Source organism: Mytilus californianus, unplaced genomic scaffold (assembly GCF_021869535.1).
Source record: "Mytilus californianus isolate M0D057914Y unplaced genomic scaffold, xbMytCali1.0.p SCAF_8, whole genome shotgun sequence".
NCBI lineage: Eukaryota > Metazoa > Mollusca > Bivalvia > Mytilida > Mytilidae > Mytilus > Mytilus californianus.
The window spans coordinates 77,973,361-77,999,005 of record NW_026262734.1 but is presented as its reverse complement, the minus strand read 5'-3'; the positions used below and the strand labels follow the sequence as shown (position 1 = coordinate 77,999,005).

The window sequence follows — 25,645 nt, the reverse complement described above, 5'->3', positions numbered from 1 at the left end:
AATAAGTTGAAATGAGATACCTCAACATCTAGTGGACAAATGCTCAAGCTAAATTTCATTTCAAGTTGACATTTAGCAAGAAATATCTTCAAATGTATGAGGGTCTGGATGGGGGGTCCTTTATTTCTGTATTCTTTAATTTTTTAGACCATTTTTCCCTATTCTTTATACTTTTTGCCCATTTTTCTCTATTCTTAATATTTTAGCACCTCATTATTCTCTATTCTTTATATTTTTGGTCCATTTTTCTCTATTCTTTATATTTTTTGCACATTTTTCTATATTCTGTTAACACCCATTCACACCCTCATGTATCAATAAACTATTAAATAAACCAAAGAAGCTTAAAATAGCAGGATTGTCTCCCTTAAAGATTTTTAATAACATGTAGTTTTGTTCTCAATAGAATAAGCGTATTGTGTTGTATCAGGATATATATTATAAGATACATTTTTAACTCATATCTATTCCAATTTGAAGAAATGTCGAGATATTTCATGCTAAAACTACACTATGAAATGAAACATGTGTCTGTGACACAGATTTTGATAAAGATTTTCACAAACATAGCACACAATATTACACAATTCTATATTTAGCTACACAGGATATATCAATACAAACCACACATGTATAAATGTAAGTGTATTTACATCTAGATATTAACATTGGATAACCATTATACCCTTAGAAAAAATCCAGAATTTAAATTTTTTTCATCAGATACATACTGTGAATTCATTATTATATGTGGGATACCAATTTCCATGGATTTCATTGGTTGTACAGGTGAGCCAAGAATTTTGATGTTCAACAAATTACAAACTTTCTATGGGCTTGTATGCAGACTTTAACAAAACAAAAAAACAAAAAATTCAAACAAAAATGAAAGTTTTCACCAAATCATGAAAATTGTCACAAGAAAATAAATGAATTCCAAGTACATTAGGACTTCACAAAAGAGAATTTTATCCAGATTTGAAACCATTGTTTACCTATTTCAAAGGAAAACAAATTTCAAATCCCGATATTTTTTTTCTTTCTTTCACAATAGTAATTTTAAGTCATGTATATAAATAAAAAATCATCTAAGATCTTTAAAAATAAAAAATAAATTATATAGAAAACAGAGAGGTAAAATGATGTCAATAGCTCACATTGGCTGGCTAGGTAAGTTTGACCTCTACCCTCTAAAAAAATTCTGATTATCCAATGTACAATGATTAATCACTATGCATATACTGATTAGAACTAAACAATAATTACTAAAATATACAGTTATCTTGCCAGCACAAAGGTCAGAGTTCAAGTCAAAAATAACATATTCACATATAAAATGACAAAATCTTCCAAGTAACAAACACTCCATCTTGTGCAAAGGATGATGGGGGGAAATAAGCTGAAAGCGACTGATACAGAAAAATCAAGAAGAAAATGTGGACTGAGCGTTGAGACACCAGTGGTGCTTACCAGCTGTGCCTAAAGGGAGTCCCACTACGCTTCGTCCAACACCTCTTAATGCAGCACTGCGGGACACTGCCAGGGAGTTGAGGGAAGCCCCCATAGAGGTACTAAGAGCTGCACCAAGCCCTGAATGTGACAAACGTAAATCAGTTTACAAATATTCTTAGATTAAGTGTGTTATTCTAACATATATGTATATTTTTTAAAGTGAAGAAAAACTGAATTGACAAAATTCTAAGCAGGAAATTCTTAACCGTACGACAGCACATGTGTTCTCAATATGAACCAAGTTTTTTTGTAAAATTACATTAATAAACTAAATTTGATTTAATCGTTATATTTTTCCTAATAATTATTTTTTCTGTTCTTTTTAAGATTTCTTAACTGAAGTGCAAACATTTTCTCGATGAAGAAAAATGGAGAAAATTTGTGTAACAAAATGTTTATTCTCATTGAATATCAATCCAATCATACAAGATTATAAATGAGTATACAGCACATGAAAATATTGTGCAACATGTATTATTTTGTAAAATGTAATTTAACAACATAAAATCTTGGGCTACAACATAGAGAACGTGGGACATAAAAACAATTGTTGCACTTTACAAAACAAGTGCAGACGCTAAATTTGTCCATCCATTATAAAATTTTAGCCATTAAATCAATTGACAGATCTAAATTTCCCTCTTCCCCATTTAAAAAGAAAAACTGCAGATATTTGATAAAATGAGAAGAATACACCCCCCCCTCCCCAAAAAAAAGCAACAAAGAACAACGAAACAAAGTTAAACCAAAACGCAGAAAAGATACAAATTTACACCTCAAAATAAGGACACACAACAAATAGATAAAAGCATGAAAAATATTTCAAATTAACAGAATTTTGTTTACAAAATATCTGAGTGTTTACAGAAAAAAATTTAACGTTATAAAAAAATTAGAATCTGTGAATTAAGTCAAGGCTAATCAACCATATATTCTCATGTAAATAAAAATCACTTTTACTTAATAGGCTATTTGCCAACACTGTAATTGATCCTGTAATTAGAATTCAAATCATACAAACTGTTTCCCTAAGAAGGGTGGTATATTAATTGTCTATGAGCAAGGGGAAAGAACAAATACATCTGTGCATAATGTTGTGTACCCGGTAATTTGTAACTTTTTAAAACATTGAATTACATTTAATCTTTTATTTAAGTAAAAACTATGATATCAATTGTTATTTTTGTACAAAAATTGGTTAAAACACCTATCACTTTCAACTTATCATGCTGTGCATGGGGAGCACCACAGTTTGTCCAGTTTGGAACCAGTCTACAATTGTCAAAGGGAAACAACTTGTGTTAAAAATGTGTGATAACAGAATCCAATTATTGGTAATTGGCAAATAGACTTTTTGGTAAATATGCGATTGTTCCTTATAATCAATGAATCAGGTAAAATTTCAAATACTGAATGTATAATGCATAAATACAACTAATAATCGAAATTTGTTTCCAACATATCTCAAAGAAAGCGTATGCACAAAATTATCATGTGCCTCACATAAAATGTTTTGGTCAATCATAATGAGATTTTGTTTTCAAATTGATAAAAATAAATAAAACTTTCAAATATACAGCTAGATAAATAATAACGAAAAAAAATAAATATACCGTTATTTATATATAGGCAATATTGACACAAAATAAAAGCACCTAGCAAAGGAACAAGAAAAATACAAAACAAAATCAGCAAAACAAGAAATAGCACAAAAATTTGTACCAATATATAAGAGATAAAAAGGGGGGAAAAAAGGGAGAGATGAAAAATAAAATGGTAGCTTCATTTGGATTTGAGTTGAGAGGAATTATAAAATGGGCATGGACGCATTAATTGTACAATTATATAAATAGTAAAATGTTAGATGTACAAAACATTGTACACGCTCTTAAAGTACACAAAACACTTCGTTTTTACAATAAATGGTGGGACAGTACAACTTTCAACAAATATATATACATTTAGATATGAACAGTAAAGATTTGATAAAAATTGCATATTTCTGAAATCAACAGTTTATATTATCTCTAACAAATTTACCAAGTTGTCACTCACAATTGTTTCAATTAAATTTTTTCCCCGTGATCATTACAAAAAAACAAAACAAAAAGAAAAAGTATTGCAGATTTTCCCTAACTGATGATTTATTGCAATCATGATGCATTTGTTTAAAACAACTTGGTACTTTTGTTATATAAATAAATATAATAATAAAATATCACATTCATCAGGGAACATCTCAAAAGTTTTTCATGAAGTTTTAACATTGATATGTATGATTTTTATTTCTGTCCTCTGATGATGGTTTCCAAATCTAAAAAGGGAGACCACTTCTAATTTTTGTAATGAATTATCTACCTTGAGGTTAAACAAAACTAGTTCTAACTTTTTGTTTAAAAAACTCAGCAAGCTTTTTTCTTTTTTTAGTGAAAAAATAAGGCCAAAAATTAAATTTAAATTGTCTGATGTTGCCTACCTACCCTACTAAAAACATGAAAAAGCAGCCTACCCGAAAAATGTTATGAGACAAATCGTTTCCTTTTTTTTTTTCAAAGATTTTTTCCTGCTCTTGCATCGCTTTCCTGTCTAAAACATGTAATTTACGTTGTTGGCTCCCCAAAAAATAAAATCCCAACCTACCAACACAACCCTACAAGACATGGGTAGGCAACACCAAACAAGGAAGTTGTTAAGGGTGGCCTAAGTTCCTGTTTTAACCATTCTCACTGTTGCACACCTTGATAGTTGTTGAATCAAAATACACAATGGCACAAATGTTTACAACTTTTAATGCTTACTCTGAAAAATTCTTTCAGCATTTGATTCATCAAATCCTAAAATTAGGTTAAAAGGTCGAATAAAGTCAATTAAGGAAAAAGCTTGATACTTTTGAGAAGGTCCCCTTACACAAACATAAATCAAAATAATAAAGATATGGTACCCTCTGTCATTTAATACTGAACGTTTTACAAAATTATCACATAAATATTTATCAATTTTTAACGGTCCTGAAAATGGTCAATCATGAAATAAAGGCACTGGACAACAAAACTCAATGCTTATTGCCTAATGTGGAGTTATATATTAGAGAATCCTGAATTGGTCTTGCGATATGTAAATGCATATTGCCTATTTCAGTAGTATCACTGATCCATATTCAGAATCGGTCACGAAAATTTTAGATTACAATAAAACGATATCAAGATGTTGTAGATGATGTTCTGAAATAATGTATCAAGGATGTTCGCTCCTCTTGTTTTTGAATTTTTGCCAGATATTCGGAATCATCTGGTTTAATCCATGTTGCGCCATTAAAAATTTTTGCCCACTAACCCCTACTTTTCTTTCCATAATTTGATTACATATAGTTTAAAATGTCATCTTTGAAAATCTTAAAAAATCCTTGTTATTTTTTCCTCCTTTTTGAAAGAAAAAAGGCGCCAATGTTAAGTGAATAAAAAGTCTAGAGAGAATTATTTCCCGCCAATTTTTCAATGGCTTATATCTCAAAAACAAGCACACGGACCCTTAATTTTTTTCTGATTTTTTAGTTTCTTTATTTATATACTATCAATTTATAACAAGTCTTTTAAAAAGCTTGTTATTTAGAAACAGAGTAGCGAACATCCTTAACACTTTTTTATTCGTCCCTATCTTTTTAATTAGTGGGAGCTAGCTTCTCCTTTGCAGTTTAAGATGTTATAATGAAATTACAAAAATCTTGACTATACTGTTACTTTATTTGAAGGACTTTTAATGAAATTTGTTGAGATCTCTAGCATTATATGACAAAGTGCTGAAATTTTCAGCTGCAAGTTCATGTAGCTGTAAAATTGTTGTTAAATCTTAAAAGCTAGAAATATTAAGTTAACTTTTTCATCAAATAGTAACCGTTTATAGGAGACAATTTCTACAATTTCATTCATTGTTGGTTTTAAATAAAAATTCAAGTAAATTCATTTTTATTTTTTTATTCAAAATTTGTTCTCCTTTCCTTCATAACACAAGAGAAAATTCTACTCTTAATAATTTCAAGCAATAGGACAACATAGCATGGCAGGTCTATTTAATTTTTGCACTTTAAATGCTGGTTAACACATATCAATTATACTTGTTCTGTGAGGTAGATATTGTCATGTATGTATATCAAAATGTTCCAAAAATTGTTCCAATTATTACCTTAGTATTCTAAGTATTTCTTTTATTGCTTTGAACTTTACTTTTTTAATCATAAATAAATAATAAATTAAATTATTCAAAATATGGCTTAATTATTGCTTTGAAGCACCATTAAGTTATTCATAAATATATATTAAATTAAAATAAATATATTCATTTTAACTAAAGTTTAATGCATGTAATATCTTTAAGGAGGGATAAAAAAAACTCAAGCTAATTAAATAATAATTCATAAATATGTTAATATCTACTTTTTGGCTATATTTTGAATCAATAAAATAAATATTAACAGTACATATATATATTTACATTTTATACACTATACCAAGTAAAAATCAACATTGCCGTCACATATATTATTATATATTTAATATACCATAACTGTGCAATTATATATCATATCAAATATAATATATAATTGTGTCGTTATATAAATAAAATTAAATATAACAAATAACTGTTTCGTTATAATAAATCATATTAAAAATATAACAGTGCTGTTATATATTAAATCAAATAAAATAACAGTGCTGTTATATATTAAATAAAATAAAATAACAGTGCTGTTATATATTAAATCAAATAAAATAACAGTGCTGTTATATATTAAATCAAATAAAATAACAGTGCTGTTATATATTAAATCAAATAAAATAACAGTGCTGTTATATATTATATCAAATAAAACGTAACAGTGCCATTATATATTGCATCAAAATATCGCTGTGCTGTACTGTACTGTTTAGAATACTTCACATGTTTTTCAGCATGTACGTAAAAAGAGTTTTCAGTAAATGTAAAAAATTTAAAATCTGAGTGCTCTGGCACCCCTTATTTCCTTTTAAATTGGGTTTCCTTTGGATGAAATGTAGACTAATTGTCTTTTGTTGAAGACTCTATATTGACTTCCAAATGCCTAGGTTTTTTTTTTCGGCACAATTGTGTTGATTTCTCATTGACATAAGCCCACAATTTTCTCCTTTTGTTTCCTATTTTAGAAGTTTAAGGACTGCATGCCATCGTCCTTTTTTTATCGCATTTCTATTTTTTACATATAATACCTGTGTATGTATGTATGTATGTATGTATGAATGTATGTAATCCACAACTTATTCAGATACATTAGTGACTTTCAATAATATTGCAACAAAGTTATCTCCATGAAAATGCTGGTACAAAATGTATAAGGACAAGATTTGCTACTTCTTAAAACGGTGATGTCCCTTTTCTTGTGAACATGATGAAGCAATTGACGTCAAAATGACATATGTGGCAAGATTAACAAATTGTTATATAGGAAAACTGCATACTCAGAAACTGGCATAAATTACAACCTTTTGAAAAATAGTTCATTAAAGGGAGTTCATCATAAAACATAAAATGAGACATGTTCATGTCCAAAAATGCTGTTCAAAGTACAAATATGTGAAATGTTTCTTTTTGTTTTCATTCTTCATTCATTCCTTCAAACAGTTCAAATTCTGAATCACCCATACAGTCAAAAACAATTTAACAGTCTTGTTCATAGTTCTTTGGAACTTCTCTGGTCTCACTGAAAACAACTGATGGATTTAGAATGGATACCACTGCCCTAATTCTAAGATTTCCATACCTGGTGGATAGTAATATCCGGCAGGAGCCAGCGTCGGGAAGCCACGCCCATATGGAGAGTACATTGCAGGGATGGTTCCAGGTAGCAAACCTGTGAATAAAGAATGGTATTCCAGCTTTAGTTGTCTTGGTTACCATGATACAATTCCCAAAATGCAATGTTGTAGCTTCATTGACATTCTGCTAATTCCAATATTCGAAGATTTTATTCCAGCAATGAAAAGAAACTTACATCAACTTTGCTTAAATCATAAAAAAAATATATTTATTTTTCAAATGAAATCGGAATTGACAAATTTCAAGTAAAGCTACAGAGCAGTAATTGAATTTTCATTTATATTTACAGTTATGTGAAATCTAGTAAAAAGTTTATTTTTCTTGAAGTATAGCATGAATAAATTCTAAAAGTTATGATTAAAATAGAAAATTAATGAAATGTATTAAAGTAATCAAATTTATAAAATATGGAAAAAACTGTATGTCAAAAGCAGGATGCCATTATCTTAAAGACAGCAGTGATTTTAGCATAAAAACAGAGTTTGAAATTTTTTTGAAATTCTGGATACATGCATTATTATTACAAAAATATTATTTTAACCGAAAAGGAGAGATAAATTGTAATTATTCGTAACATGCACTGAAAATCTTAATATGGGAAACATTAAATTTCATAAATGATTAAGCAAACAACATGCTGTTTCTTAGAAAAGCATGCTATTGCATTGAAAAAAAAATATATAAATCAGAAAAGAAGTTGAACCAAGTTTCATGTGATTTTATATCATAATTTAATTAAGCAGCAATATTAATTATTTCCTGGAAAATTATGTACAACACCTCTGATAATTTGTGTGCAGAACATGCAAACACTTCCTAATTCAAAGTAAATAAAGTATAAAACAGCTACGTTCCTCTAGTTCTAGTTACGGAACCATTTAAGCATGCAAAACCTCTAAGTTCAAACAGCGATAGGAAAAGCTTAAGAGCAGATGGCGTGAATTGAAATATATCACAGTTTTCAAAAAGATAAGTATTTTTTTTAGAAAAAGAAATTTAAAAAAAAACTTTGAACAATCAAATCCATTACAAACTGATTAGAAGAAAACTGCAAGAGATTTGTTTTCCAATCAGGATCAAGTACATGCTGGTTAGAATCGAACCAGCACAAAAAATTGGGTTAAAAACTGCACTCATAAAAATCTGTAAGGAAGTCACATGGGAGTCACGTGACCTGGGAAAAGACTTACACATCTCTGGCACGATCATGTCGCTTGGTATTTCCCAAACAATTTCGCCATCTTCTGTCACTACGAAAGGATTAGAAAAAGGGAGATAAGTTTAGTGGCGCCAGAAATTAAAGCACACACACACAAATACAGTTATCTGCAAATGACTGATATTTAAAGAAAAATATTCAAAGATTTTAATATCCAAGTTGTTCATTGAAATTGTAAGTTGACATTTATAACACAAAGACTGGAAAAACTTTGTATAGTTTTTCTTTCCCAACTCGATCATCTTTGTGTTAATACAGTCAACTTACAACTTTCCCCCTTTTGTGAATTGGAATATTTTTTGCAATGGAAATGGCAGCAGATATTTGTAATTCTTTATATCATGTGTCAATTTTGTAGCAGGTCATCTGCATATATCTGTATCAGAAAGAGCCTCAGTGTTAATTTCCATAGAATTTAAGTGTTCATAATAATAAAACTTCAGCTGTTTACAGAATATTTCAAAAAATATATCACAAATTTCAAATTTAAATGTTATACTAATTTTTCTCACAAGAAATAGTTGCATAAGCAAGGATAATTCTGGTGATGCTTCATAACAAAATTTCAGTTTCAGAACAAATTTATCTCCTTTCAAAGTTTTATTTATGTTCAGATCTTTTTCATTCATATTTAAATGTAAAAGCCTTTTAGACATTTTTTTTCTCATTCTGTAAACAGCTTTTTCTACACTGTAATTTCAAATTTTGAAAAAATTACAACTAACAAAAAATATCTATGTCAGTGATTTTAATTCTACTAGTGCATATTATATACAACAAATAAAAACCTAAGCCAAAAATATCCCAAACAGACCAATTTTTTTTTACTGATGATGGATTCCACTGAGACACTTTCAAAATATACTGTGCACTCACATAAATTACTTATATAAACAATACTCTAACATATACTCCACGGAAATAAACTGGTTGTTTCATGAATGACAGATCTACGTCTACAAACAACTTGTTTTTCATTTAAAAACTGAATTGTCTCCCCTTTTCATAAGGATAACTTCCCTTAAATTTTTTTTTTCTACTGTAAAATGGTATGTAGGTTCAATGTTTATGGCTTCATTAAACAGCTCTTTCAAAAACTACCACCCCAAACTTAACCTTAACATTTCTTGATAGACAAACTACATTAATTCAAGGGAAGTAATCATTATTAAAAGGGAAACAATCCATTACATGATCTGAAAAATCTTTCCATTTATCAATTGTTTTTTTCTCAATTAAAAGTTTCTATTTGTTTTTTTTAAGATCTGGCATTGACAGAATGTTCTTTTATGTACCCAATAACATATTTTAAATATATCCGCCCTAACAGTTTTAATGTTTTTTAAGCTAGTTAAAAAAATAATAAATAAGCTTGTTAATTCATTAAGCTTGTATATGTAACTACTTAAAACTGTTTTAGTAATTGTAAAATATACTAAGTGAATACCTCACACCAAATCAGTAGAATTATTGAGAAATATTTTGATCAAAGTGGAACTAAATTGTTTATTAATTAAAATATTGTTACTGAGTACATAAATATATAATACATCACACAAGAGTTCCTGTTTACACATGAATAATTACTACTAAATATATAACCACCAGCTACTCAACAATCTCAGAATCTTGTAACTCAAAGAAAATATTCACTCTTCACTTGAAATGTGAGTTTATGTATTCCCTTTTTATAAATTTCAACAATCGAAATTTCATGAGATTGAAATACATCTAAGATGTTTGCAGGCAAATATTCAAAAGAATATTTTCATGATGGCATGACCTTAGTAACCACAATAAAGGATTTCAATAGTTGGTCATGTTAATTTATCAGTTAGTTTAAATTAGCCCATTTTCACAATTCTTCTAATTTTAATTTCATTTACACTAAAGAATGAATGTATATATTTCCCAGAATTCCATATTCTGAAATGGTGGTTTGAAAGTAGTGTCACAATGGAGAAGCAGGGTGGCAGCACATAATTGTGTAGGGTACCAGTACATATCATTCTCATTCCCTGCCTATCAACAAGTTGCCTCCCTTGTATATAAAACACTTTATGCCTATATTACCAATTTCTAAAATTTACCATCACCGCTAATCATGCAGTTTTTTATTTCCATTTTCTATTGTTTTGTTTTTAAACAATCAGGATAATTTCTTAATTTTTAACACAATTTTTTTTTTTCATAATTCATAATTTTTGTGTTTGAAGATGTGTAATATGATAATGAACATCAAACAATACTTGCCAATCTCTCATGCTAGACTGAAAGGTTGCCATTGGGAAAACAACCTTCCCCAAAAAGTTGAGGGCAAAGTGCTATGGAAAAAATTTGTAGGAAAGACAAAAATAATATATCTCTACTTATGAGTGGCAAATTTCAGAATGCATTCTTTTTTTCAACTTTTGACAGTAAATATTTCATCTGCCATCTTTTTAATTCAATAAAAGTCAAAAGGACAAAAACATCTTTTAAATGACTGCATCCTACAAATTTGCCACTCGCATTTTGACAAGAGTTATAAACACTACGCAACAACCAATCAAAATTTGTGATTGACTGTTGAATATAGAACATACCACGAGCTATGCCCCGCCCTCGGGCTGCTAAGTTGGTTGGGACCATGACTTCTTTTGGCTGTGCTTTTTTGCATTCGACCTGCAAAAAAAGAAACTTTCTACTTAAACAGTTCTTATCGTAAACAGACTCAACATTTCAAGTGAAATTTTTTACAAACCAAAATATAAACAATTGTACTAAAATATATATTCCAATGCAGAGATCTGGTAGCAGAGAATTCCACCCAAGCAGGAGCTAGGAGCTGTCTCGAACATGGAGTGAGGTGCAAGCGTTAGGTCCATGTTGAAGCCCACACTGCAAGTCTGAGATGAAGAACAACAATAAAAGCAATATATCTTTGCTTTTGTTTATCACTTGAGTTAAAAACTTTACTAAAAACTTGTCATGAACATGCATGATAGTATTTGCCACTGGATGTTAAGCAACCAACAATCAATCAATATTTACTCAAACAAAGATATTGAAATGCACAAAAAATATTAGACAAAATATACCTCACCAAGCATATATAATCAAAAACAAGATTTCATAGTTCTGATTTTGAGGTCTCTGTACAAATGTTTTTAGTTGTGAGGTGACTGTCCAATACAGGGGACATTGTGAGGTGACTGTCCAATGCAGGGGACATTGTGAGGTGACTGTCCAATGCAGGGGACATTGTGAGGTGACTGTCCCAATGCAGGGGACATTGTGAGGTGACTGTCCAATTCAGGGGACATTGTGAGGTGACTGTCCCAATGCAGGGGACATTGTGAGGTGACTGTCCAATGCAGGGGACATTGTGAGGTGGCTGTCCAATGCAGGGGACATTGTGAGGTGACTGTCCAATGCAGGGGACATTGTGAGGTGACTGTCCAGTGCAGGGGACATTGTGAGGTGACTGTCCAATGCAGGGGACATTGTGAGGTGGCTGTCCCAATGCAGGGGACATTGTGAGGTGACTGTCCAATGCAGGGGACATTATCTTTGATTTAAACAGGTACTTTTCCTATTTGCAGGCTGTTCTTTCAATTGATTCTATCAGTAGTTTATTTAAGATTTTCTCAATTCAAGCGGTACTTATCGGTAGCGTAGAAGGGTAAAAGTACTTGGTACTGCTTCTTAATGACATAAACCGTTTGCCATTGGAAAGTGGGTTTTGTTAACTTTTCTTTTCGCATAAAATCTAGATAACTGGGGACAGTACTGATTTCTGCGATTTTGTGTAAATATTGCAATAGGTTTTCCTGCCCCTTATTCATTGTGTAGTTTTCTTGTCTGTAAGTAATTCGCACAATATTTGTGACTTTCTGTGGTCATATTTTTGGGCTCAATTTTAATCCAGTACTTACCATTTTCTTGTTAATTTCATGAAAGTGAATTTCACAGACTTTATCAACGACATCTTCATCTTCAAATGTGACAAAACCAAACCCTGTAATGAAAGAAAATTTAGAGGTTAATAATTATTGATAAATAATATTATTAATATTCATAAAGCTGTCTATGTTATGCATAAAATGTTAAAATATCATGAAAGGTCTGCTGTTGTTTCATTTCTCTTGTACAAAATGTACTCAAAAGAATGCATGGAAAAAAAAACAATCATGCATACAGTAGTACCTTCTATTTCAAGATTTGAAAGATTTTTAAAACAGGAAAAGAAAAAAGACTTTAATAAACCATTTTATTTTAATTTATAATCAAGTTTTACTTCATCAGCAAAAATATGATTACCTATGATAATTCTAAGAAAATTTAGTCAGACAACATAAATTGTACACAAGCTTTATAGGTCTGTATAAGGAGACTTAAGGGCAAAGGTCAATAATTCATAAACCCAACAACACTCTTTTACCATATAAACCTCCAAATTCTTTTTCCTTACAGAATAATCAATTCATCAGTTTTTCATTTTATTTAGTATCAACTTCAATAAATTTGCATTTTTTTAAAAATCTCCATAAAATACTTAAAAACAAATATTCTGCTAATAATCATGAATGCATAACAACTTGTACACACAATTTGACAACCGAAAATCATCGGAATAAATGCAGGATTCAAATTAAAAAAAATATTTTAACAAATTTTTGATGGATATTTCCCTTTCTTGCATATTTCATTAACTGTTACTTCTAGAACATTCTATTCCATTCAAATTTTCAAAAGTTTGTCATTTTTTTTATTAATTGTAGCAGCGAGAACAAAGGCAATATATTAACTATTAACTTTCTCATCTTAAATGAAATAACTATTGGGTGTACTTTCATTTAACAGAGCATAGTTTGTAAAAGAAAATAGATAAAATAACATTTAAACTTTCTTTCACCCGAATAACAATAAAATAAATATCTTTTATTTCGTTTTTGAATTTTCATAACTTTCATAACAAAGGGATATTGACTAAGTATCAACCGACATTGGAAAGTCAAAAACCAGTTTCAAAAACGGTATTTTAACTTTTATCATAACTACGGACTTCAAACAACAAAAGAAGCTTAGAAAAGTCTTCCAAACTTGTAAATATTTGAACGAGATTAAGAAAACAAGAAGTTCAATCCCTCCATTATTTTTGAATTTCTTTCAAGTCTTTATTCTTTGGTTTCATTATTTATTCAAGAAAAATCCATAAATAATAACAGTAAACTAGCAAACAAAAGTTATTGATGTGGCTATAAAAACAAGTCTGGACAGATCTTGGCTAGATGGATCAAGAAACAAGACTATATGTTAACTATGTGTGAATTTTCACAAGAATCTTCACATCAACTTGCCATAGAAATGTGCAAATATCGTAATCTTGTTCTCCATAAATACCACCATATTCTGCAACTCCAAATTACTATATAATTACATAGAATAATTTTCCACCCTACTTCATTAATTTCAAAAGCAACTAAAATCAACCAATTCAGGACTAAATTACACTTGTTTGAAAAATGACGTAATAAAAAAGAAGTGTCATAAATTTTTGAGTAGATCGTAAAAGCCTTTCGACTAGTTTATTGGTCTATACTTATATATGAAGTGCTACTTTTAATTTGACAAGTGGCTATTCAACTACCAAAGACTATTAATCTAAGATCATAAATTTTTCACTTTCTAATTCTCTTGGTTTTTTTTCCGTAAACAAACTTGGAAAGAAAGAGTACTAGCCTACATACTGTACTTGTTGTAAAAGATCAACAGTATCCAAGAATTTATAACTAGACCAATTATTTTTCATTATATATCATATGAATAACACCTTACATATATAGAATATAAAAACATTCGAGGGGAAAGACCTAAAAACATAAACTGAAGGGACATTTCTTCTTTTTTTTTTTTCCTTTTTACTCAAAATATTAAATCATAAATTCTTAAATGCAGTATTAATTAGTCGGAATAAGAATTTTTTTTGAAGTAAATGTATAATGCAGAAAATACAAGTAGCAAAACTATTATTCATAAGATTCATTTAGTTGACAGAAAGAACTGGATTAAAAGTAAATCTATAAGATTGATAACAAATCTATATTTAATATCTAATCTGAAATGAGGATATCCAATATAAAAAATCAGGTTTAAATATAATCAGGTTCATTTTACAACCTGCAAATTATAACTGTTAATTATGGATGTCAGTCAAAACTCCATTTCTACAACCAGTAGAGGACTTGTTGTATACATTGAATTACCAAATAAAAGTTGCAAAAAATAATATAACAAGATAAACCCAGTGACACAAATAATCCAAAGATATCTAGAGGGCAACAAGGTCTTCTACAGTATTCTATATAATATATGGACAGCTCCAATTCCTTCCAAATCTGATAAAGTTGTGAATAAATTAAGTTTAAGTTAGCACCTGCATGGCAAGCTTGTGAATACAAAGAAATAATTACTGATTTAAGACTTTTATAATGTGAAATTGTCTTTTAAATAGGAGTCTCATCCTTCCAATGTAAAAAAAAAGTTGACATACGGTTTTTTGGTGAGGTCTTGATTGGTTGGTATCTTCGTACCATTTTCTGATAGGGACCTTAAAAGTAATGAGGGGCCTCCGTGGCCAAGTGTCTAAGTAGTCGAACTACTGTGTCACTAGTCAGTTGAGTCAACATTGAGGTTGTGAGTTCGAATCCCGCACGTGGCAGGTGCACTTGACTCTAATCTTAATTGACTAGGATTGTCAGTTTTCCTACAAAGGTTGGTGGTTCTCTCCAGGCACTCCAGTTTCCTCCACGAAATAGCACAATAGTGTTGAAAGTGGCGTTAAACACCAATCAATCAAATTAAAAGTTGTACCAATTTGCCAGTCTAATTTTATCTTTCTATAAATTCTCTTCCCATAAATGTTATTCTTTACAGATTCATTTGTTGCAAACAGACATTGGGCCTTCTGCTCTGAGCCTTACTAGAGAAGGTCCCAATACTCATCCAAAATTAACAGTCAATTCCTACATTGTCATATGGGTTGTATATTACCCAGCATGCATTTGAAAAAAAATCCTGGAACCAATGTGAAGGTGGTCAAATTACCACATACAGTCATGCAAAATGAAGACAACATCTAAATATAGTATGAACATTCTTATACAAGTCTACGATATTACAATTTTGTGTAGAAGATATTTAAAGAAGTGTCAAAAGGGGAGATAATTTCCTAAAAGTACTTTTCTCTCTACTATTAAGTGGTGATAGTTACTCAAACATAATCATGCATTTAAAATGTGACTTCCAATCAACAATTTCAGTTACAAAATTTTGAAATTAATCTTTTTTAACAAAGACTTGGCTAAACTGTCTAAACTGACTAAGAAATCGTCAATTGGAATTTTATGTTTTGTGCATCGAGTTCCGTCCACCAGATTTAATTCTATGCATAGTTTTTGACAGATTTAACTCTACAAATAGTAAAAGTCTGCCAAAAATAAAAATGAACAAAGAGTTTCCTACATATGCTAAGTATATACTGCTCATGAACCATTACTGAACATTAGGGTCCAAGCTTCCTCAAACATGGCTGCCAAGGAAGCAAGGACCAGACACTAAACGTAAAGCTAGCGGTGTGCTAGACGATTGGCTAAGGTCTAATTTCTCTAGCTACAGAGATGAGATATACCGATTAATTTCTGCCAATCATCAGTCAGCTTATAACCGTTCCTGAAAAATTCAAGCAAATGGTAAAATAATTTCATCACTTTCTTCAGTCATTTGTAAACTAGTGATAAAAGTGATGGCAATTTCCCCACCAACAACTTCCGCTTATTTATTTGGCAAAACAAACTCTACAAGGTCAAATACCATTCTTCAAAATTTACTGATCCAATATATGTATATTTAAAAAGGCTTTTTAACTTTTAACTTTGTCACTAAGACCTAATACAATAATATTTATTCACTTATCCCAAATAACAACTGAAACGTTCTATTTTGAGACTAGTGAATGAAAGGATTATTTATCCTGGTCTCTATAACTAGCTTGAATGTTTTGGTTACTTCATTATTACATTCAAATGTTTCAATAACAGTTTCCCTACTTTTAATTTGAGTTATCTCTCTTAGTTCATCACAGCCAATTTATTGATATGGTTTAAAATACTTCTAATCAAATGAAGGCGGTAAGTAATCCTGTCTTCTTCAAACTGACAACAAAAATCAATAAAGAAATACTATAAAATTGGAATATGGATGCTAACCACAAACTTGCAGTGTGAACAATATCTATTCAACAAGGATGAAGCTAAAACTCCTGGGACTACAGTATCTATTGACCACTGATATTTTCTGAAAGTTCCAATCTCTTGTATGTCGAATCCATCATTTGAAAGTCTTACAACAAGTTAATATTTCACACTATGATTCTAAGAATATTTTATCCAGTTTTGTAAAACAATCTATTCTCTAAGTCTTCAGGTTCAAATGCAGACAAATATATCACTGGAATAAATATTTTTGTGCATAATATCCAAAAGATGAGAATAAAACTTTGCATATTGAAAATTGGGAATTACCAAATAGAGAGTATTTCTATTATTTCCCCAATACTGCCAATCATTACAGAGGAGAAAAAGTAGGGGGCCTTGTGGAAGGGGGATATACAGAGGAGAAAAGGTAGGGGCCTTGTGGAAGGGGGATATACAGAGGAGATAAAGTAGGGGGCCTTGTGGAAGGGGGATATACAGAGGAGAAAAGGTAGGGGGCCTTGTGGAAGGGGGATATACAGAGGAGAAAAGGTAGGGGGCCTTGTGGAATGGGGATATACAGAGGAGAAAAGGTAGGGGGCCTTGTGGAATGGGGATAAACTTGAACCTATCACTTGTCATTTACTTAAGAAAATTCATAAAAACAAAGTAAGAAATAATATTAGTTAGTCATGACTGACCATACAACTGTAAAGAATATTCTTTTGCCACCTCATGAAGCATTTTCATAATCACATATATATGTCTATTTTGGTTCACTCGTGTTTTGGGTTGCTGTCACAATGCTATTTAACAACTAGTCCTTTTACATATATTATCTATACCAATAAGAAAAGAGCAAAACTGTTTAATTTCTTATCCTCCTTTCTCGATCCTATTTTCATCTGATTTACTTATTCTCTTTTATGTCATATTCACGCCTTGAATTTTTGCTGAAAATAGCTTTAAAACTTGTATTCTAACCTCTCATTACTTCAAACCCATTTTCTTTTTCAATAAACTAAAATTAGTTGAAACAGCAAGAAAGTATTCAATTGTCGTAATAAGACTTAATGAAACTAATTCGCTTGAGGCTCCTCATAGCATAACACAAGAAGAATTCAATCCTTAAGATTCTTGACTTTTTAATCAGTTTATATTGAGCTCTTCTAAAGCAATAATGACACATCGATGTAACCTTTCAGACTTGAGAACCTTTTTGATCTGTATAAATGGCTGCCAGCTATAAGGCAAATGACCTAAAAGACAACACAAGACCAACAAGTTCTGATTTTGTTTCAAATATCAAAAGTCAACGGAGGATTTGAGTTGATAGAAATTGGCATGATTTTGACATATGTACTTTGCAGACAGTGATTAATATTGAAGTAACGATAATATTTCAAAATTGTTTCATGCTGCGTATGAATGTTAGTTTTAAATCTGCCTTATTTATCATAAACTATTCTTTTTAACGAACATTCAAATCTTTTTAAGAAAACAAATATATTATGTGTCAACTGTAGGTTTTTCTATTATAAAATTGAACTTGTGTACAATGTGTGTTTTCAAATATTGACCACTTGATCAATAGCCCTAAAGATATAAAGGCAGCATTAACTTTTAGTCAAAGAAAAGTGTTCACATAATGTTAGTAGGATTTCCACTTAGAAACAAATAAACACATGGAAATGCCTTATAAAAGCAACAAAGTTTTGCATTATAGCCGATTATTGGAGCTATTAATTGACTGATCCTTTAATTTGACATTCAAGCCTTGTTTACTTTTGTATTTGTATTGGTTATGGATTTTAAATATTGAGGTTATAAAATTTTATGGTCAAAATTACCCACCTGCCTATCTTATTTGTTAAAATTCATAACTGTCTTAAATCTCTCTATTATTCATCTATGGTCAAATCAACCCACCTGGCTTAGCTGCCTTAAACTTGTAAAGTTTTTGGACTTTAAAATTAAAATCTTTTATCTGTTCATGGTCAAATTGACCCATCTGCCCTTCAAATTTGTTAAAAAATACTTGAGCTCTCATAGCTATAAAAAAATCTTTCTTTTGTTAATAAAAAAGCAAACAACTTCTGTTTTTTAAATGTAAAACAGCTGTGAAAAATCTTTCTTTTATTCATAGAAAGCACCATGCTGCATGTATATAAAGATACCAGTATTTGATACAATATCTTGGACAAATAAGCTAAATGGCATGATAGAAGATACAAGATTTTGATAAAATTTTGTTATTTTTTTTTGTGTGGTACATCTCAAATGTACTCAGCATGTAGTCTGTAATATGCACCTAGAAACATTCTGTAATTTTCTTATCAAATTAAAAAATCAAGTGGAAGAATTTAGTGAAGTAGGCCATTAATTTGATATCAGTTCTTCCTGTCTACTCCTCAGATGATAACACTGATAAAACCAGATATTCAAAAGGCAGTGTGTCATCACCATTTTTTGGGGTTTTGGGAATCATCATAGAGTTGGACAAAGAAAGGACTGTGCAATACAAATCGCTTACTGTTCTTCTCTGTTTTTCCAACTAATTTATGCAAAAAGAGGGATGAAAGATACCAGAGGACAGTCAAACTCATAGATCGAAAACAAACTGACAACGACATGGCCAAAAATAAAAAGACAAACAGACAAATAATAGTACAGATGACACAACATAGAAAACCAAAGACTAAGCAACACAAACCCCACCAAAAACTGGGGGTGATCTCAGGTGCTCCGGAAGGGTAAGCAGATCCTGCTCCACATGTGGCAAAACAAATGTAAACTTTTGTCCTATTTGAATTATCCTATTTCCATTGGTTCATTGGGATTGAGTAAAATATTCTGAATTTGACTATACTTTAATTTAAGTCTGTTGATGGGAGAAAAATGGCCTTCTGTAGGGAAGAATTTTATTTTTTTTTTAAACTGAATATCATTCAGGCTTCACTAATGACATAAATGTTTCTGGCAAAACGATTACATAAGGAATCTTAGTACATGTAATAGAAGAAATTTGATCTTTATTTAGTTCCTCATAAATCAAAAGGAGTTACCACATTCTGAAATGCCATAATTTCCTTTGCAATGATCTATAAAAAATTTATAAACATCTAAAAAGCGATATTCCTGCCCAATTTTTATTTGCAAAAGATTATTCTAAACTAACTCACTTACATAAATGTGTTCAACAGATATAAAATAACAGATTTGATGCAGTAGTACATCTGCAACACTCTTCCTTGACTATTTTTAAAAGTTAATTATTCAATTTCTTACGACTTCTCATTTTTACAAAAGTATTACCAGAATATTACAATTATTTACAAAGTTTCTGCAAAGAAATGAACATATGACCAATTAACAGCCAACGCATTCCCCTACACCTCTTGTTCCCATTAAAATTCTAAATCAACATCAAGCCGGCTTCTTCAATTTTGAGTCTTTTTGAAAAAAAACAGAAATTACATCTCAACTCCCACTAAAGTACTTTTATCTTATTTATGGTTTCCATGTGCAGTATTTGCTTTCTTAATGAATTCTGTTCAGCAATATTATGTTTGTGTTAAATATTTATTTTTCCGGTTATTGATGAGGGTATTAATGGGGGCTTTATGATTTAGTGTCAAACATCCCCTTTTACAACTGTATGTAAGCGTCAAATGAGGCAATAAGTTTATTGTAACATTATATTTTATTTTTAGTTATCCGTCAGCTTAAAAAAGGGAAAAATGTTCATCTTCACTTTATTTTCCCCAAATTTTACCATTTATTCTTATGTAGGGTACCCCAATCAGATTTCATTTATTTCCTTTGGAGGCAAAAGTACAGATGATTGTCAGAATGAACTAATATCTTTTGATGTTCTGGTAAGCTGTGTTTGTAGTATGAAATTTTTCTTTTAGTTCATTGATTATTTTTCTAATCCTAACGATTGCATAAAAATAGATTTTATATTCAAGGTTAAATGTTATACAGATGTTTTAGATGAAAAATCAAAAAAAAAAATAAATGGCATATTTTAAGCAACTATGCATTTAGAATAAAAGAAAGATTCATAACAATTTGTCAATTTTTTCCTCCTTACTAACATTTATGGTATAAAAGTTTTAAAATACCGTTTTTTTTTTTAATCAGAAACTTTTAAGAGGCTTTAAATCTTATCCTGAAAGTACCCCTCTTTTGTGAATTTTTCCCTCAGACAACCCCCTGAAGCGATGAGGGAATTTCAAGTTGATAACTTATCATAATAGATAAGGATGCTGCTGCTAGCATCTCTTGGAGAGGATTATTCTGATAAAGACATCAAAAATAATTTTAGTTGATAAATCTCTGAAAATAAACAAGAAGATCCAATCTATGATAAACAATAAATGGGGAGAAAAAATCATTGAAAATTTTGATTAACCTTCTTGGATGATACATCTCATGTCTTCTTCATCTAAATGTCTATTTCCAACAGAGTTTGAAGAATATGATAAGTATTGCAAAAAAAAAGAATTTATTGAAGTCTGTTTAACATAAAAACCAAGTAATAAAACTGTAAAACTTTTTGATTAAATTCATGATTTAACCAATGAAGCAGGTGCAGGCACTTTGGTATCTTCCTCACTTGAGTTAAAGATTGGATCCTTTCCTTAAAATTAGCAATCAATAATATTCTTAAACCACTTCAAATAAAATTGTGCCAGAATTTTTCTAGATGAATTTTGAATTTTTTCCTCAATGGGATACAACTATGTCAATGAGACAGCAATTGAATAGAATATAAGAATTAAAATCCTCAAACTCTTCTGAGAACCAGAAATGAACTCTCTGATCTCATCCCAACCATCATTGCCAAGTCTTAACTTATCTGAAATTATGGTAAATTAACCAATTGTGGGTTATTCTTGTTTGCTTCTTATTCCTATAAAAAATTCTTTTTGATTACATATAATTTGGAGAAAAGGAATTTTTTAATTGACAAGAAATATCCATTTTCCAGTCAATTAGACAGGAAATAGTAGCACAACAATGCAAATCTGATGAAATGACCATGGATGTAAAATGCCATGCACTTCAGACTGGTATCCCATCACCAGTGTTACAGGCAATTTCAGTCAATTAGTTCTGGTTCCCTGGCAAAAATTGATACAGAACTGATTTTTTTACACCTGGCCTTGTAACTGAACATATGAGGATGCATTTTATTCTCATTAGCAATTAACGCCTAATTGCACAAGACTGTCCAGAGATTTTTTGCACACATGCATCAAAGAATGTCAAAACTCGAACTCTGAACAGAAACTGCAACTATTTCAATAATGTAATCTGGCATGCAAAATGACCTTTGCTTGAGAATTGCTCAAGTTCATTCCAGTTTTTATTAGAGATCTTTTAAAACAAAAAAAAACAAAAAATTGTTTTCTGAACTATGGAAATCTTAGAGATGAACCTCTGCAGCATTCTAAAATATTCATCCTTTAAAATATACAGTACTACAGTTACAATCTATTTTTTATCCTTCCCATTAAACACTTAGCAATGACAGACAAGATGAAAGAATTATCTTCTTATCTGATTAATAAGAAGCAGTAACAATTATGAATAATTGTCTTACTATTTCCCTTGACAATTATGTATCTTAAACAGGAAGTTTTAGTAAAAATCCATAACCTATAAAAAGGCTTGACACTTTTTCTTTTATTTTCTGAAAATAGACTTTAACAGCAGTTTTTTCATTACTGGTGGCAGAATTCGCGAGTTTCACTTTCCTGGCCAAGTCGGCATTAGTGCAGATAATCTAGATTGAACATAAAATGAATAGAACATTAGGGTGCCTTTAAATAAAAATATCATGAACCCTATATTTGATGACATACCCCAAAATATACTTATATTTAATACACATTGAAAGAATGAGATAAAGGGCCAAGTTTAGCAATACATTTTTGAGAAAGGAACTTAAGTGGGATACACGAGGCCAGGCCAACAATGTGGAAACCTCTTCACAACTGCACCAACATTTGCTTAAGATTTCTAAAAGCAATTGGTTAACTACAATTTTCAGGTCAACTTCCTATTAAAATATGTAAATCAAGTTTTAATGAAGCATGATTTAACAGTTTTGAACTTAAAATCTTCATGTTTACCGAAGTTCTTGTTTATTTTAATTAGATTACTTTGGGCCAGATCTCGTATGCAAATGCAATCAAATTATGCCCAATTCACAAAACAGATTTCGAAAAAAAAAGAGTACCCAAGTGCATTGTTCATGGCTTTATAATTTGACAAGAATTAAATTCACTATGTAAATTTAATCTAACAATTCACCAGTTGAAGCCAATCTAGCATACTGACTACAACGCCATATTAAGCATACATTTACTTCTGTTTCCAACAAGCCATAAAAATTGATTAAAACCATCAATTAGTGCTTACATTTCAAACCAGTTTAGAAACTGTGTATCTGATGTTCTCTAATATCAAGTTTATTAGCAGAAATAGACAGAAACGTGAGATAGATAAAGTGATAACTCAAGAAAATCTGAGGAAATAAAATGGTTTTCATGTTTAAGGATACTCAGCTCATGGCCAAACTATTATCAAACTGCATAACTCTCATAATTTAGGTAGACAATTGCTAGGATATCACTTTTTTTCAATTAAAAAGGAGAATATTTTATTGGTACAGAGAACCTAAACCAATAAACAAAGTTTAATCATGTGATCAGTTCCGCCATTGCACGATAATAAATGCAATTTATTTTTATTACATTTTTCCTTTGTTTCATTCATCAGCAATTACAACCTGTTGAAAAGTACAAATAAATTGTAAATCAACGCTTTTAGCATAATTACTTCTCGTGTTTCGTTAGCTTGACCTTTGAAATTAAAATACTTGGCCCTATAATGCAAAGGATTGTCACTCGAGCAGCATTTTTCCTTTCTTTTTTTAAAATGTACAATGAATTCTTGTATATTCACACAGCCAACTAAAAATTTCATAAGCATGTATTGTTGATCATCCTACTGAATGAAAAATTCAAGGTAGCCGTACTTTTCTATACCCTAGATATCTCTGGCATGTTTGGGGTTACTGCACAAAGATAAAAGTTGATGAAAGTTTTTCTTTACTTGGCTTACTTAGGAATTCAAATGCAGACACAAGCAATTAAAAAGAAATAGAATTTTATTGTAAACATTGAACTTCCTGTATACTTGTCAATTAACTAAACCAGATCGAAATCTCTTCCTTTTTTTTAACTGCAAGGCTTACAGCAGACCAACAGCTTCAGATGAATAAACACTTGTCTACCATTACTAGTTCATTAGCAATTCCATAGTTTATTTGTATATCGATTCATTTATGTTTCCTACAGTTTCGCACCTATTTCTATCCTTGAAATAGCATCTGAAAGGCTTTTTCGTATATACACAGTGATTTTAAATACTTTCTTCTCTCAGGGCATGTCAATTTGCACAAGAGGATGGAGTGTATTCTTGTTTTTAAGAGGAAGTCATTGTTGAATTTCCTAGAGCAAAACATATGGTTTCTAATGTTCAAACAAAAAAGTCATAATGTAAAACAGATATGTTTATCTTCTTTCTGCTTACATAAGAATATAACTTAAGCAATACCGCTAAAACCTTTGATGAGTGAACTTTGAAAGATATGTGCTTTGAAAAAAACCACAAGACCTGTGATTTTACAAAAAGTTTTTCATCCAATTAAAATGCTTCCAAAGATTCAATTAACTTTTTCATTGAAAAATCTTTTCTATATAGAATTTAATATTTCATTGATGAAAAGTATGCTATCTGTTTGCCAAAATCCATGGAACCACAAAAATGCTCATAAAACCAACAGACAACATGTATAAATCTCCATATTACTGTTGTACCTTCATAACAATTTGTCACTTCAACAGATTGTTAGAGAAAGCTATTACACATTCCCTTCCTCATCAACGAAATGAAGGGTTAAACATAACCTTCTACCTCTTTTTATTTATATATGAACTAATGTATTCTGAACCAGATTTATACTGCATCGTCATACTGTAAATGTCAAAACAAGCAAAGCAGAAATATGGAAAATGGGTCCTACACTTATTAATAAATGTATTTACACTTTTGGTAATTAGCTATATTTTGCCCCCGAATGACATTAGACCTACTCCAAATCATTTTTTGACATCAGGCAACAATAACTTTTTAATTGTGACGTCAAATGTTTTGAATTATGATGTCAAAGTTTACCGGAACCTGTGTGATTTAACATAATGGAGGACAAACTTGCATACAAGTGTAAATACGTCTACACTGCAGTCATGCAAAGAAGCAATGAAATAAGTGAATAGTGGACCTAATATTCTAAAGAATGCAATGATGTTATTTTATTGAAATTGGTTCCTTAGCTAGAAATGTTACAAAAGGTTTTGTTATGACTGGGAGTCTGATAAGTTTACTTTAACTATAAACGGAACACCTGGAAGTGGAATGCAAAAGGTTTATAGAACAACATAAAACCATAACAGCTGCCCCCACATTGGTGTTACTAGTTTATTAATTAGTTTGACCTTTTTGAAAATTCAAGATGTTAGTAACAGACATGCAATATAATCTTTCAAGGATTGATTGATTGATTGATTGATTGTTGTTTGCTTTACGCCGCATTAGCACAGAAAGGCTATATCGCGGCGATCTTTCAAGGAAGATTACAAAAGAACTGGAACTGTTTTTGAAAATTTACTACAAAGAGAAAGAGAGAAAGATTGTAATGAAATGAAGGTCACAGTCACATCAATCCTCTTTTTTAATGGAAACTTTCTGACAAAAG

General features: G+C 30.5%; 1 protein-coding gene across 2 annotated transcripts in view; it reads right to left on the bottom strand.

Annotated features, from left to right (window-relative positions):
• Nucleotides 1–25,645, bottom strand: part of LOC127711697 (RNA-binding protein Musashi homolog 2-like) — a 107,875-nt gene that overhangs the window by 10,527 nt on the left and 71,703 nt on the right. The window contains exons 8-11 of one of the 2 annotated variants that reach the window (XM_052217809.1): nucleotides 12,496–12,578; nucleotides 11,164–11,242; nucleotides 8,550–8,609; nucleotides 7,304–7,393 (exon numbers count right to left, since the gene is read on the bottom strand). In XM_052217809.1, the coding sequence (XP_052073769.1) occupies nucleotides 7,304–7,393; nucleotides 8,550–8,609; nucleotides 11,164–11,242; nucleotides 12,496–12,578 (312 nt within the window). The remainder of the gene's footprint in view (nucleotides 1–7,303; nucleotides 7,394–8,549; nucleotides 8,610–11,163; nucleotides 11,243–12,495; nucleotides 12,579–25,645) is intronic. The other variant, XM_052217810.1, reaches the window with a different exon arrangement.